We start from the raw sequence: 15,902 nt of genomic DNA on the forward strand, positions 1-15,902 counted from the left end.
CGGACGCATCGCCTCCTCCCGTCGACCCTGGGCCACCCTGGCCTGTGCCCAAGCCGCCGCCACACCACTCGCCGCCGCCGCCGACCTCAACCGCCACCGCTGCCGATCTCAACCCACCCGCCTTCCGGCCGTACCTTTCCCCGCTCACTGCCCCCGTTGCGGCGCTCGAGCGCATCGCATCGACCCTGGTCCACCCTGGCCTGTGCCCAGGCCGCTGCCACACCACTCGTCGCCGCGGCCAACCTCAACCACCACTGTTGTCGATCTCAACACACCCGCCTCCGCGGCCGTACCTCTGCCCGCTTGCTGCCTCTGTTTCGGCGCTCGAGCACAACTTCTGGATCAAATCAACGCGGCAGCTACAGTGACTGGGAATGATGCGTCTTCTCGATGCAGAACGGCGGCGGCGCGCTGTTAGAGCATATATCTCCATATGTGGTTTTGGTAATTGATGACAACTCCTATGGACTAATGGTTGCTTTAAGTTATATTTATAGGATTTGTCCATAGGCACTTCTTGAAGTCCATCTGTTGGGTTCAAGGAGTTTATATGATGACCAAGATGTTATTCAAAGTATTATCCAAAGAATGGTCATAGAAACACTAGGTTGATCAAGATCTCAGACAAAGAGTAAATCAAGATGATCAACACACAAAGCATACAAGATGTACCGAGAGGGATCAAGTGATCCCATGGTATGGTAAGCATTGTCCATTACGTGTTTGTGTACTAACCCATGGTCTTCGTGAGACTCCTATGTGGGGGGTAGGTGTGCTTCCATTGGGCTTGTGTCAAAAGGAAGATCTCATACAACCCATGAAGGATGACGTCAAGTGGTGATCGTCATCAAGATTGTGGTGTGCAAGTTCAAGCGGATCAGCACGAATATATCATTGAAACTATTGTCAATGATCATGTGCTGACAAGGACAACCTCATGTGCTAACAAGGACAAGATCAAGATAAGCATTCCTGAGCACTACATGCTTGATTCTTGTGGATGTTCACATGATGGACAAATGTGCTAACAAGGACAAGATCAAGATAAGCATTCCTGAGCACTACATGCTTGATTCTTGTGGATGTTCACATGGTGGACAAATGAAGATGAATACATAAGCTAGGCTTTCCGCATTGTGTATGGGAAAGCTACTTGAAGACTTCATCATGTCTTGCTTTCAACTTGAGCCAAGAAGGAACAACAACATCAAGCTCAGGTGAAAGGGCTAACTCAAAGGTATCAGTTCCTTTGACGTTAGTTGTGCGGAGTGATGACCAGCAAATAAAAGTATACACTCAAGTATGGATCATCAGTACTCTTTTATGATTCTTGAGTTCTTAGGGATCCCGCACTATTAAGAGGGGATCACAGGTTTTGGGATGAACTTGCTCAAACTACATCTTCACTTTCTGTTCAGACCACATCTCCACTGCTCTACTGTTATCTGAAAACAGAACCAGTGCCTCGGACATCCGGCCTCCTCCGGACGTCCGAGGGCCGGACGACCGACAGCTTCGGAAATCCGGAATCCTATACCAGAGAAATCAGAGCCATATAACTCGGACTTCCGACTCTCTCCGGACGTCCGAGGCCCGGATAGCCGACCAGTTTCGGAATTCCGGAACTATGCACCAGAGAAACTTGAGCCATATAACTCGGACTTCCGGCTCCCTCCGGACGTCCGAGGGCCGGTCAAGGCTCGGACGACCGACTGGCTTCGGAAATCCGGAGCCCTGCACCAGAAGAACATGAGTTCTATATCTCGGAAATCCGGCTCCCTTCGGACATCCGAGCGCCGGACGTCCGACACCCGTCGGAAATCCGGAACCTACCACCAGTAGAAGTTGAGATGTATAACTCGGATTTCCGGTCCTCTCCGGACGTCCGGTGGCTGATAAATTCAACATAGGTTCAGTCGTATCTTCAGGCCTCGGACGACCAACCCGTGTCGGACGTCCGGTCGGTGTTTAATTCAAAATAAGTTTCAGTCGTATCTACAGGCCTTGGACGACCGACCCCTGTCGGACGTCCGACCCCTCGCGGACGCCCGGACTTCCGACAACTGTCGGACGTCCGGACCCTGTGTGACTTAAAGTGTCCCCAACGGCTCTTTTTCTCTCCCCACTATAAATACCCCCCTCCCACTTCGTGAGAGGGTTGCCCAACACAGCCTTATCCTCATAAGAACACATTTCCACCTCACACACATTTGCTCACTCCAAATCTTAGATCCCAAGAGCATTTGTGAGCTCCTTTGAGAGTTGTTCCAATCAAAATATAGATCTTCTCCCTCTCCTTCTCTCAACCCAAGCTATTTGTGATTTGAGCAATTTTTGAGCATTCCCCGTGATCTTGTTACTCTTGGAGGTTGGAGACTCCTAGGGGGTAGGAGTTCTTCGGAGAGGAATCAATCCGTGTGATTTCCCCCGGAAAAGTTTGTGAGGGTTTGGAAGCCACCTCAAAGGCTTACCACTAGTGGTTGAGAAACGTCTTCGTGATGTTATCTCAAAGGGAGAATAGGGTGAGCCTTCGTGGCGTTGGTGTGCCTTCGTGGTAACATCCACCTCTCTAACGGTGACTAGCTTCCCTCCAAGGAAGTGAACATCGGGATACATCTTCGTCTCAGTGACCTTGGTTATCCTTAACCCTAACTCCTTACTTGTGGTTTACTTGTGTTATTTGAGCATACATACATTGCATATTGCCTGTGCTCATTATATTGTGTTGGCCATTTCTTGTACAAGATTAATCATTCAAGCATACCCTCTATATTCACACGTACATACTTGCAGCCCTTGATATATCGTGTGATATAGTGTGATCTAGTATCTTGTGTTGTTCACCTACTTGTCGTGTGATATAGCTCAAGTAAGTTTGTGTAACTTACTTGTGCTTGTTAGTAACTGCATTGTGCCCATCTTAGTAGATCGTGTTGTTGATACACGTTGCAGTGCCTAGTGCATTTAGGATTTGTGCTTGACAAGTACCCTCTTAGTTTATTTCCGCATCAGGTTCAAGCCAAATCTGAAGAAGTTTTTAAATAGCCTATGCACCCCCCTCTAGGCGTCATCGAGGTCTTTTCATGCGCGGATAAGGCGCGGCGGAGCGAAGTACTTGCAGGTGGAGGCGGGCCTCCATGGCTCACACGGGGAACTCCGAGGTTATGATGCGGTAACGACGACTCCTTATGGCAAGATAGAGGCGCCTAACCCTTGCTCCCCTCATCGTATCCCCTCCTCCGGCAGGAACTCATCATCTGATGAGATCCCCTCCCCATGCCTCCAGCCGTGTGCCAAGCACCGACAAGAAATTTTGTTTTATGGGGATTTGTTTGCTGATGAATGAATGTATTGAATGTAAGATTGTATTGTTGTAGAGACAGAGAATGAAACACCACCTTCAGTTTGTCATCTGATCCCACATTCTCTACCCCATGAGTAAAATAAGATAACAGTCCATTGATCATTTCACGTAGCCTCTTTGTTTTGCTTTGATTGTCCCGCTCAATTTCTCATCATGATGAAATTAACAATGGACAGGCTGATTTCTCAACAAAATAGGATATGACTGACTACATTAGTTAGTTTGCTTATTATTTTAAATAAATCAAAATGATTATAAAAAGAATAAAAGCGTGTGGTATTTTTTTTCTCCCGTTGCAACGCACGGGTCCTTTTACTAGTATTACCTATACTAATAAAAGTCGTATCACTTCTGTCCGTACATCGTAATTTTTTTAGCAACCCATACATCGTAATTAAGTATCGTTGATGATCTGGGTCTTACACGCATCTGCACCATCATGCCGATAAAACATATGATTTTTTCCGTGCTCGTTCGGCTAAATATTACGCCTAATCTCATCAATTTATATGCGTACCCACTCATGATTCAACAAGTGACAACAGAGATCAGTAAACAGAGATCTCATCAAAAACACGATGGCAATGACAGTGAGTTATTTACATCTGTGCAAAAAAAAAAACACCTGGCCACACGCACAAGACATCTGCACAGGATGAGGGCAAGAAGAAGAATCATAAAGCATGACCAGAGGCCCGACAACCCACTCGATTTCGGGATAAGTATGAGTCCTGGTGACGATGCGAGGGTGGACGGAACGAGGGAGAGGATAGTGGTAGTTTCTGTCGATCAGATTTTAGACTAATCGGTCAAACAAGGCTTTCAACCGGGTGGGCTTAGCTCACGTTGTATTTTAATTTTTTATGGCTGGCCACTCGACACGGCGGTCAATTTTAATAATCTTTTTTCCTATAAAAAAAGCTCTGATTGGGTCAAATTAAATCGGATTATGTGTTATGTATGGTATAATGTGTTTGCCCCTTAATTGAAATTGATTGTGAACTGCATTATAGCATATTAAAGTATTAAGTCTAAATTTCATTCTATATGCACTTCATCAGTTTTCTAAATATATATACGTAGAGGATGTAAGTGCTTCTTACCACCGGCCATTTCGATATAATGCATTCTTAAAGAGTATAACATAAGTGTGGGCTATAATACATAGAGGATGTAAGTGCTTCTTACCACCGGCCATTTCGATATAATGCATTCTTAAGGAGTATAACATAAGTGTGGGGTATAACATATATGCTCCCCATTATGGTTTTTTTTGGTGAGATCTCCCCATTGCGGTTTGTTGAGCCTATGTCATTGTTATTTTTGTTTGTAAGTTTATTGCATTTCCTCGTCCGGTTAGATTATGGGATGCATTAAATTCTTCAAGCGAAAGATTAAAAGTAAATTACCTTGTAATATTCCTACTCAATTGTCATGACATGCATCTAACACAGTTAAGAAAGCTTAAATCAATATATGTATTTCTTCTACATGTAGGCATGCTCTCCCTGCCTCCAGGGATGCTGTCATGCCACGCTAATGGATGTTTTGATGGGCACAATCATTTTTACTATACATTGTCACGGGCGTCTTTCTTACTATAGATTGGAAGCCAACCACAATCCGACGATCCATGGTGTGTAGATGATACACCGGCAAGGCGTTTCAAGGGATGAGGAGGAGCTTGCGATTTTAAGGGACGAGGAGGAGCTTGCGATTTCCGGTCTGCCCGAACTGGCATGTGGAGGACTAGGAGCCTTTGTGATTTCTATGAAGCAAAGCACAGGCATCCCCTGGTGCAACGCACATATTTTTTTGCTATTGGATATAAAAAATAATGCATAATGACACATGAAGCACATTGTGGTTTTAATGACCCGATGCAACGCACGAACATTTGTATTAGTGAATATTAATCAAATTAGCTGTACTATCTGCCGACAGTGGCGTAGCTAGCTCGGTGAGCCAGGGTGGTCCAATAATAAAAATTTCATGTAATTTTATGCATTGTAAAAAATATATATCTTTTTTTTATCCTATATATTGGCTATGGTGGAATTTCAGGGTGGTCCATGGACCACCCTGTCCACCCCTGGCTACGCCACTGTCTGCCGAAACAAACTGTATCATATGAGTATTTACCAAAGTACAGAAGCCATAGCAAAATTCTTGTAACCAGATCGTATTAATCAAATTAGCCGAACATGGAAAGCCACTGCCACCCTTGCGGCCGTGGCCAAGGAAAAGGCAGCAGATCGGCTTAAAAGGAATGGACCTAGTACCAAGGCTTAATACTACAAACGTTACTTGAAAATTTTACACGCAAACTGATGTAAAGAATTATGATTGGTAATAGTGGATGAAGGGGCCATCATAATTGAATTCAAGGGGAAAAGAGTAGTAGTAGTTTGAAAATTGAAGTAAAACATTATTAAAAAAAGATATAGTCTGACATTATTGGAGTACCAAGTATCAACGAAAGCTCGATGGACGTACGACGGTACGTTGTACACCCACTACGGAGCTTGTCTCCACTCGTGCACTTGCATTCCCATGTAGGAGTCGTAGACAGTTTGTATCCATTTGCATCTAGGCTGGCTGTGGATGGTGATGTATATGTGGCCACTGATGGTGGCCTAGTTGGGTCGAATGAGTTGCGGATCAAGTTTAATACTATCTGAGTTACCCCCAAAAGGAAAAAAAGATTAGGAAATTGAGTTACTATCAGGCTATCAGGATCTAGAAACGGTCCGAGGCTTTTACTAAACGGCATCATCAACTGGTCAATGAAGACTGGCCGACTGAAAGATAACCGCCGCTGGTGCTGATTTACCGTCCACTCCAATTTCCATGTAGCAAGAAGTTTTTTTTCCGGTCAATTACACAAGTGAAATATTCCTTGGTAGTTGTCCACAACTTTCAATTATTTAGATACAGAAAGAGTAATAAGCTTTCGACGGAAATATTAGTGAGAAAAATCTTGCAAAGCCAAGTACATGCTCACTAATCACTACCTACTTGGCTAATTTCCATAGTATAAAGTGTTTACATCTTTACAGTCCCAAGCAAGAAAATCTGAGAAGAAGTAAGTAACAAGTATGGAACCGACTGAAATTCACATCCGAGAAATTCTGTTTCGGAAGCAATACGCACGCATGCATGGCGATCGTCGTCGTCGGGAGCGTATGTGCAATGACGCACGCCACGCCACGCCGCCACCCTACCATTTACACTAGCCTTCCTGTGCCCCGGCCGTCTGCGTACACTACTACTGCTTGGCCACGGCGATGGAGTTCTTGCAGTGCGCGATGGCGGCCTGGATGGCGCTCTGCAGCTCCTCCATCGTGCTCTCCTCCGACGACGTCGACACCTTCACCAGCGACCCGCCCACCGACAGGTGGCCGCTGTTCACCGGAGACGCGCGCAGCGACGCCGGCGCCGACGACAGCCGCCCGCGCCCTTGCCTCCGCCGCTCCCGCTCCATCGTCGCGGCGGCGCCCGGCCCGCTCGCCGAGAACGTGTGCGGCCTCCGCCGCTGCCCCCGCCGGTCCCGCTCGCCGTGCCTGGAGAAGGAGGCGAGCAGCTGCTCCACCAGCGACGCCATGTACTTCTTCACCCGCTGGCCCACCTCCAGCGGCCCTCTCTTCCCCTTCGCCTTCCTCCTGTCCTCCTCGGCCTTGCCGGCCGTGCCGTCTCTGCTCCCGCCTGATCTCCACGCGCCGCCGACGCCGAGGCCGGAGAAGAAAGGCGACGCCCTGGCCTTGGCCCTGTCCCTGTCATCGCAGCTGCTACTGCTGTGGCTCGTGGCTTGACGGTGGCTGGATTTGGCGTAGTTGTTGTGGCTAATGTCGCTGCCGACGCGGCCGAGCGGTGTCCGGGACATGTCGGCGGCGGCCGGGAGCGGAAGGACGTGGAAAGGAGGAGGCGAGGGAGGGAACGGGGAGAAGGAGAAGGAGAAGTCGGGGGAGGGCGAGGAGGATAGCGGTGGCGGTGGCGGTGGTGGTGGGGGAGGCGTGGTTGGCATGAAGAGAGGAGGAGGCGACCGAGGCCGCGGCGCGTCCATGGCTTTGAGATGTAGGGTTTGTGCTTGCGGCCTTGCGCGCGCGCGTGGTGGCAGGCAGGTTAGGTCGTCGGCAGCTATTGTGGGGGACGCAGTATGGCACGCACACAAGAGCTACTCTAATTAGGAACGATCGAGAAACCAGTAAGGCGAAGAAGGTAAGAACTGACAGACAACAAGTGAAGAAGATAAGTACTGCTAGGAGCAAGCTGATGAAGTGAGAAACATGGACAGTATTTAAGAAGGAAAGTAACGTTAACAGGGACATATTTGACACGATGATCCAAGAAAAGGTCAGCTTGACTTGTTGAGTAATACGGAGTGGTATTTGTTTCTGGTGGGCGATGTTTGGTCTGCCGGCCTACCTTAGTTTTCTTCTCCCTTCGAGTTTGACCATTCGGTTCCGTCGCGCGCTGCGTCGTCAGTTTGCCCGTCGTTTCGCCGTCTTCCGAGGCGACGCCATTAATGACGACCGCGTCGTCAGTGCCCAACCGCGTCGTTACCTGACGCCGTCGCCATCGGACCGTCGGTTCGCCGTCTCCTGAGGCGACGCTGCCTATGGACCGTCGGTCCGCCGTACTTGCGAGGCACCGCATTTACTACCCCGGAGTAACGCCGGCCAACCACCCCGTCGCCTCCCCTTCCCCCAGTGGGCTATAAAACCGGCGCCCCCCTGCACGTCGCCCCCCATCGTCGCTCTCCTCTCTTCTCCTCTGCCGCGTCGCCCCGCTGCTCTTCTAGCCCCGACCCTCTCGACCCGACGATGGCCCACTATGCCGGCGGTAGCAGTTCTGACGCCGGTGGTGCCCCGGAGAGCAACTGGCCGTTGAGCCTCGACTCACCGGCGACGGAGGAGCTCCACCGCTACGAGCTCCTCGTCCCGTCGGGGTGCCGGCTTGCGAAGCCGTGGAAGGTGAGCAAGGACGACTACGCGACGATGGCCCCCCGCAACGGCGGAGGAGCTTCGGAACCATCGCGGTGGCCGGCACAACATCCGCGGGCGGCACGACTTCTGGGACGGCAAGAACTACAAGGACGTCATCGCCCAGCACCGGCGCGCGTCGGCGGCTGCGAGTAACCCCGACGGCATCCAGCGCCGCCCGAGGCGTCGGGCGACAATCCCCCAGCCCCCGCCGGGTGCCCCGTCGATGGTTCCGCCGGAGTTCGAACTCCCGCCGGAGTAGTTCATCCTGCATGGGGACGGCGACCCCGACGATTCACCGGGGCTGCTCGTCGCTCCGCGGGCCTCTCAGGCGACGGTGACGGCCGCCGCGGCAGCAGAGCCGGCGAGGGAGGAGGCAGAAATCGCGGCGGCGATCTAGGCAGCGACGAACCCACATCCCGTCGTTGGTGACGGCGGCAACGACGACGACGACTCGATTAGGACAATGCCGGCAACAGTTCCGACGACGACGACGGCGCGGACAGGGACGGCGCGGTGGATGGGCCGGACGTCATCTACGTCGACGAGTCCGATTAGACTAGTTTTTAGATTTTAGTAATGTTTAATTAAATTTTGCTTTTAGTTTTATTAATGTTTAATTAAAGTCGTGCTATGTTCGAATGTAATCGTGAATGAACTATGATTATGCACCGAAGTTTTATTATGTTATTTAAATTAAGTGTTGTTATTATATATTATGCGTTCAGAATATTTCAATTTGTTTAAATATCTTTAAAAAATTAGGTCTTCCATACATTATAAAAAATATATGAAAAATTCAAAAAATGAATAAATTATAAAAAGTTTATAAAAGAAATATAAACAGTTTATAAAAAATCAATAAATGTGGCAAGATCAAGCAGTCGCTACACCCAAGTGTCGACGTTTAGGGGGTATACGGCCGGGGGCCATTTCCTGGGATTTTTCTACAAAAAAAAGAATATCTAACTAGTATAGAAATTGTATATAATTGTGCATGTGCTGCTGTTTTGATCATGTGAGTTTGTAAAAAAACATGGGGTGTTGTCTTTAGTCACGAAAAATGAAGGTGCTCCGAGACGGAGCCTACAAGGTGTTGGAAATATGCCCTAGAGGCAATAATAAATTAGTTATTATTATATTTCTTTGTTCATGATAATCGTTTATTATCCATGCTATAATTGTATTGATTGGAAACACAATACTTGTGTGGATACAGAGACAAAACACTGTCCCTAGTAAGCCTCTAGTTGACTAGTTCGTTGATCAAAGATGGCCAAGATTTCCTGGCCATAGGCAAGTGTTGTTACTTGATAACGGGATCACATCATTAGGAGAATCATGTGATGGACTAGACCCAAACTAATAGACGTAGCATGTTGATCGTGTCATTTTGTTGCTACTGTTTTCTGCGTGTCAAGTATTTGTTCCTATGACCATGAGATCATATAACTCACTGACACCGGAGGAATGCTTTGTGTGTGTCAAACATCGCAACGTAACTGGGTGACTATAAAGATGCTCTACAGGTATCTCCGAAGGTGTTAGTTGAGTTTGTATGGATCGAGACTGGGATTTGTCATTCCGTGTGACGGAGAGGTATCTCGGGGCCCACTCGGTAATACAACATCACACACAAGCCTTGCAAGCAATGTGACTTAGTGTAAGTTGCGGGATCTTGTATAATGGAACGAGTAAAGAGACTTGCCGGTAAACGAGATTGAAATAGGTATGCGGATACTGACGATCGAATCTCGGGCAAGTAACATACCGAAGGACAAAGGGAATGACATACGGGATCATATGAATCCTTGGCACTGAAGTTCAAACGATAAGATCTTCGTAGAATATGTAGGATCCAATATGGGCATCCAGGTCCCGCTATTGGATATTGACCGAGGAGTCTCTCGGGTCATGTCTACATAGTTCTCGAACCCGCAGGGTCTGCACACTTAAGGTTCGACGTTGTTTTATGCGTATTTGAGTTATATGGTTGGTTACCGAATGTTGTTTGGAGTCCCGGATGAGATCACGGACGTCACGAGGGTTTTTGGAATGGTCCGGAAACGAAGATTGATATATAGGATGACCTCATTTGATTACCGGAAGATTTTCGGAGTTACCGGGAATGTACCGGGAATGACGAATGGGTTCCGGGTGTTCACCGGGGGGGGGGGGGCAACCCACCTCGGGGAAGCCCATAGGCCTTGGGGGTGGCGCACCAGCCCTTAGTGGGCTGGTGGGACAGCCCAAGAAGGCCATATGTGCCATAGGAAGAAAATCAAAGAGAAAAGAAAAAAAAGGAGGAGGTGGGAAAGGGAAGGACTCCACCTTCCAAACCAAGTTGGATTCGGTTTGGAAGGGGAGACCTTCCCCCCTTTGGCTCGGCCGACCCCCTTGGGGCTCCTTGAGCCCCAAGGCAAGGTCCCCCCTCTCCCACCTATATATACAGAGGTTTTAGGGCTGATTTGAGATGATTTTCCACGGCCGCCCGACCACATACCTCCACGGTTTTTCCTCTAGATCGCGTTTCTGCGAAGCTCGGGCGGAGCCCTGCTGAGATAAGATCATCACCAACCTCCGGAGCGCCGTCTCACTGCCGGAGAACTCATCTACCTCTCCATCTCTCTTGCTGGATCAAGAAGGCCGAGATCATCGTCGAGCTGTACGTGTGCTGAACGCGGAGGTGCCATCCGTTCGGCACTAGATCGGAGCGGATCGTGGGACGGATCGCGGGACGGTTCGTGGGACGGTTTGCGGGGCGGATCGAGGAACGTGAGTACGTTCCACTACATCAACCGCGTTTCTTAACGCTTCTGCTATGCGATCTACAAGGGTACGTAGATCGGAAATCCCCTCTCGTAGATGGACATCACCATGATAGGTCTGGAAATTTTTTGTTTCCCATGCGGCGTTCCCCAACAGTGGCATCATGAGGTAGGTTCATGCGTAGATGTCTTCTCGAGTAGAACACAAAAGTTTTTGTGGGCGGTGATGTGCGTTTTGCTGCCCTCCTTAGTCTTTTCTTGATTCCGCGGTATTGTTGGATCGAAGCGGCTCGGACCGACATTACTCGTACGCTTACGAGAGACTGGTTTCATCGCTACGAGTAACTCCGTTGCTCAAAGATGACCGGCGAGTGTCGGTTTCTCCAACTTTAGTTGAATTGGATTTGACCGAGGAGGTCCTTGGATGAGGTTAAATAGAATTCATATATCTCCGTTGTGGTGTTTGCGTAAGTAAGATGCGATCATACGAGATACCCATGGTCACCACGTAAAACATGCAACAACAAAATTAGAGGACGTCTAACTTGTTTTTGCAGGGTATGCTTGTGATGTGATATGGCCAACGATGTGATGTGATATATTGGATGTATGAGATGATCATGTTGTAATAGATAATATCGACTTGCACGTCGATGGTACGACAACCGACAGGAGCCATAGGGTTGTCTTTATACTAACGTTTGTGCTTGCAGATGCGTTTACTATTTTGCTAGGATGTAGCTTTAGTAGTAATAGCATGAGTAGCACGACAACCCCGATGGCGACACGTTGATGGAGATCATGGTGTGGCGCCGGTGACAAGAAGATCGTGCCGGTGCTTGGTGATGGAGATCAAGGAGCACGTGATGATGGCCATATCATGTCACTTATGAATTGCATGTGATGTTAATCCTTTTTGCACCTTATCTTGCTTAGAATGACGGTAGCATTATGAGGTGATCTCTCACTAAAATTTCAAGACGAAATTGTGTTCTCCCCGACTGTGCACCATTGTGACAGTTCTTCGTTTCGAGACACCACGTGATGATCGGGTGTGATAGAATCAACGTTCACATACAACGGGTGCAAAACAGTTGCACACGCGGAACACTCGGGTTAAGCTTGACGAGCCTAGCATGTGCAGACATGGCCTCGGAACACATGAGACCGAAAGGTCGAGCATGAATCGTATAGTTGATATGATTAGCATAGAGATGCTTACCACTGAAACTATTCTCGACTCACGTGATGATCGAACTTGAGATAGTGGATTTGGATCATGTACCACTCAAATGACTAGAGAGATGTACTTTTTGAGTGGGAGTTCTAAAGTAATATGATTAATTGAACTAATTGTCATGAACATAGTCTAATGGTCTTTGCGAATTACGATGTAGCTTGCGCTATAGCTCTACTGTTTTTTGTATGTTCCTAGAGAAAATTTAGTTGAAAGTTGATAGTAGCAAACTTTGCAGACTGAGTCTGTAAAATCGAGGATTGTCCTCGTTGCTGCGCAGAAGGCTTATGTCCTTAGTGCACCACTCGGTGTGCTACACCTCGAGCGTTGTCTGTAGATGTTGTGAACATCCGACACGTTTCTGATGACTACACGATAGTTCGGTACAAAATACTTAATGGCTTAGAAGCAAGGCGCCGAAGACGTTTTGAAACGTCACGGAACATAAGAGATGTTCTAAAGAGACGAAATTGTGATTTCATGCTTGTGCTCTTGTTAAGAGGTATGAGACCTCCGACAAGATTCTTTGTCCATGAAGCAAAGGAGAAAAGCTCAATCGTTGAGCGTGTGCTCAGATTATCTGAGTACGACAATCGCTTGAATCAAGTGGGAGTTGATCTTCCAGATAAGATAGTGATGGTTCTCCAAAAGTCACTGCCTCCAAGCTGTGAGAGCTTCGTGATGAACTATAACATATCAAGGATAGATACAATGATCCTTGAGCGATTCGCGATGTTTGACACCGCCAAAGTAGAAATCAAGAAGGAGCATCAATAGTTGATGGTTAGTAAAACCACTAAGTTTCGAGAAAGGCAAGGGCTAGAAGGGATACTTCGTGAAACGGCAAAGCAGTTGCTGCACTAATGAAGAGAACCCAGATTAAACCCAAGCCCGGGACTAAGTGCTTCTGTTATGAGGGGAACGGTCACTGAGGCGGGGCAACTCTAGATACTTGGTAGATAAGAAGGCTGGCAAAAGTCGAAAGAAGTATATTTGATATACATGATGTTGATGTGTACTTTACTAGTACTCCTAGTAGCACGAGGGTATTGGATACCGGTTCGGTTGCTAATTGATTAGTAACACGAAATGAAAGCTACGTCATAAACGGAGACTAGCTAAAGGCGAGGTGACGATACGTGTTGGAAGTATTTCCAAGGTTGATATGATCAAACGTCGCACGCTCCCTCTACCATCGGGATTGGTGTTAAACCTAAATAATTGTTATTTGGTGCTTGCATTAAGCATGAACATGATTGGATCGTGTTTATTGCAATACGATTATTCATTTAAAGAGAATAATGGTTACTCTATTTGCTTGAATAATCACCTTCAATGGTTTATTTAATCTCGATCGTAGTGTTACACATGTTCATGATATTGGTGCCAAAAGATACGAGGTAATGATGATAGTACCACTTACTTGTGGCACTGCCGCTTGGGTCATGTTGGTATAAATTGCATGAAGAGGCTCCATGCTGATGGATCTTTATACTCACTTGATTTTGAATCACTAGTGACATGCAAATCATACCACATGAGCAAGGCCTTGTTTTCATTGAGATGAAACAAGATAGTAACTTGTTGGAAGTGATACATTTTGATGTATGCAGTCCAATGGGTGTTGAGGCACGCAGTGGATATCATTATGTTCTTACTTCAATGACGATTTGAGTAGATACAAGAGTATTTACTTAATGAATCACAAGTCTGAAATATTGAAAAGTTCAATTCTGTTTCAGGAGTGAAGTTCGTCGTAACAAGAGGATAAACTGTCTACGATGTGATCATAGAAATGAATATCTGAGTTACGAGTTTTGGTACGCAGTTAAGACAATGTGGAAATTGTTTCGCAGTTCATGCCACCTGGAACATCATAGTGTGATGATGTGTCTGAACGTCATAGCCACGCACTATTTGGTATGGTGCATGCTATGATGTCTCTTATCGAATTACCACTATCGTTTATGGGTTATGCATTAGAGACAACCGCATTCACTTTAAATAGGGCACCGCGTATTTCCGTTGAGATGACACAGTATAGACCGAGGTTTAGAGAAATCTAAACTGTCGTTTCTTGAAAGTTTGGGGCTTCGGCACTTATGTGAAAAAGTTTCAGTCTGATAAGCTCGAACCCAAAGCGGATAAATGCATCTTCATAGGATATCCAAAACAGTTGGGTACATCTCCTATCTCAGATCCGAAAGCAAAGTGTTTGTTTCTAGAAACGGATCCTTTCTCGAGGAAAGGTTTCTCTCGAAAGAATTGAGTGGGAGGGTGGTAAAACTTGATGAGGTTATTGAACCATCACTTCGACCAATGTGTAGCAGGGCGCAGGAAGTTGTTCCTGTGGCGCCTACACCAATTGAAGTGAAAGCTGATGATGGTGATCATCGAGCATCGGATCAAGTTACTACAAGCCTCGTAGGTTGACAAGGTCGCGTACTACTACAGATTGGTACGGCAACCCTGTCTTGGAAGTCATGTTGTTGAGCAACAGTGAACCTACGAGTTATGGAGAAAGCAATGGTGGGCCCAGATTCCGACAAATGGCTGGAAGCCATGAAATCCGAGAGAGGATCCATGTATGAAAACAAAGTGTAGACTTTGTAAGAACTACTTGATGGTCATAGGTGTTGGAGCATATATTGAGCATATATCTCCATATGTGGTTTTGGTACTTGATGACAATTCCTATGGACTAATGGTTGCCTTAAGTTACATTTATAGGATTTGTCCATAGGCACTTCTTGAAGTCCATCTGTTGGGTTCAAGGAGTTTATATGATGACCAAGATGGTATTCAAGGTATTATCCAAAGAATGGTCATAGAGACACATGGTTGATCAAGATCTCAGACAAAGAGTAAATCAAGATGATCAACACACAAAGCGTACAAGATGTGCCGGGAGGGATCAAGTGATCCTATGGTATGGATTTGTCCATAGGCACTTCTTGAAGTCCATCACTTGGGTTCAAGGAGTTTATATGATGACCAAGATGGTATTCAAGGTATTATCCAAAGAATGGTCATAGAGACACATGGTTGATCAAGATCTCAGACAAAGAGTAAATCAAGATGATCAACACACAAAGCGTACAAGATGTATCGAGAGGGATCAAGTGACCCCATGGTATGGTAAGCATTGTCCATTACGTGTTTGTGTACTAACCCATGGTCTTCGTGAGAGTTCTATGTGGGGGTTAGGTGTGTTTCCATGGGCTTGCGTCAAAGGTAAGATCTCATACAACCCATGGAGTATGACGTCAAGTTGTGATCATCATCAATGGTTGATCAAGATCTCAGACAAAGAGTAAATCAAGATGATCAACACACAAAGCGTACAAGATGTACCGAGAGGGATCAAGTGATCCCATGGTATGGTAAGCATTGTCCATTACGTGTTTGTGTACTAACCCATGGTCTTCGTGAGAGTTCTATGTGGGGGTTAGGTGTGTTTCCATGGGCTTGCGTCAAAAGGAAGATCTCATACAACCCATGGAGTATGACGTCAAGTTGTGATCGTCATCAAGATTGCGATGTGCAAGTTC

General features: G+C 46.9%; 1 protein-coding gene across 1 annotated transcript; it reads right to left on the bottom strand.

The window, feature by feature from the left end:
* Positions 1-6,304: 6,304 nt before the first annotated feature.
* LOC123397481 (probable BRI1 kinase inhibitor 1) lies at positions 6,305-7,659 on the bottom strand. Its single transcript, XM_045092010.1, has one exon. It carries the CDS (start codon positions 7,425-7,427, stop codon positions 6,633-6,635), a length of 795 nt encoding a protein of 264 aa, XP_044947945.1. The 5' UTR covers positions 7,428-7,659; the 3' UTR covers positions 6,305-6,632.
* Between the last annotated feature and the right edge of the window lie 8,243 nt (positions 7,660-15,902).

Source organism: Hordeum vulgare, chromosome 5H (assembly GCF_904849725.1).
Source record: "Hordeum vulgare subsp. vulgare chromosome 5H, MorexV3_pseudomolecules_assembly, whole genome shotgun sequence".
NCBI lineage: Eukaryota > Viridiplantae > Streptophyta > Magnoliopsida > Poales > Poaceae > Hordeum > Hordeum vulgare.

Bases quoted from the DNA above. Each gene is read 5' to 3' on its own strand.
- LOC123397481 (XM_045092010.1), bottom strand. From the start codon at position 7,427: ATGGACGCGCCGCGGCCTCGGTCGCCTCCTCCTCTCTTCATGCCAACC.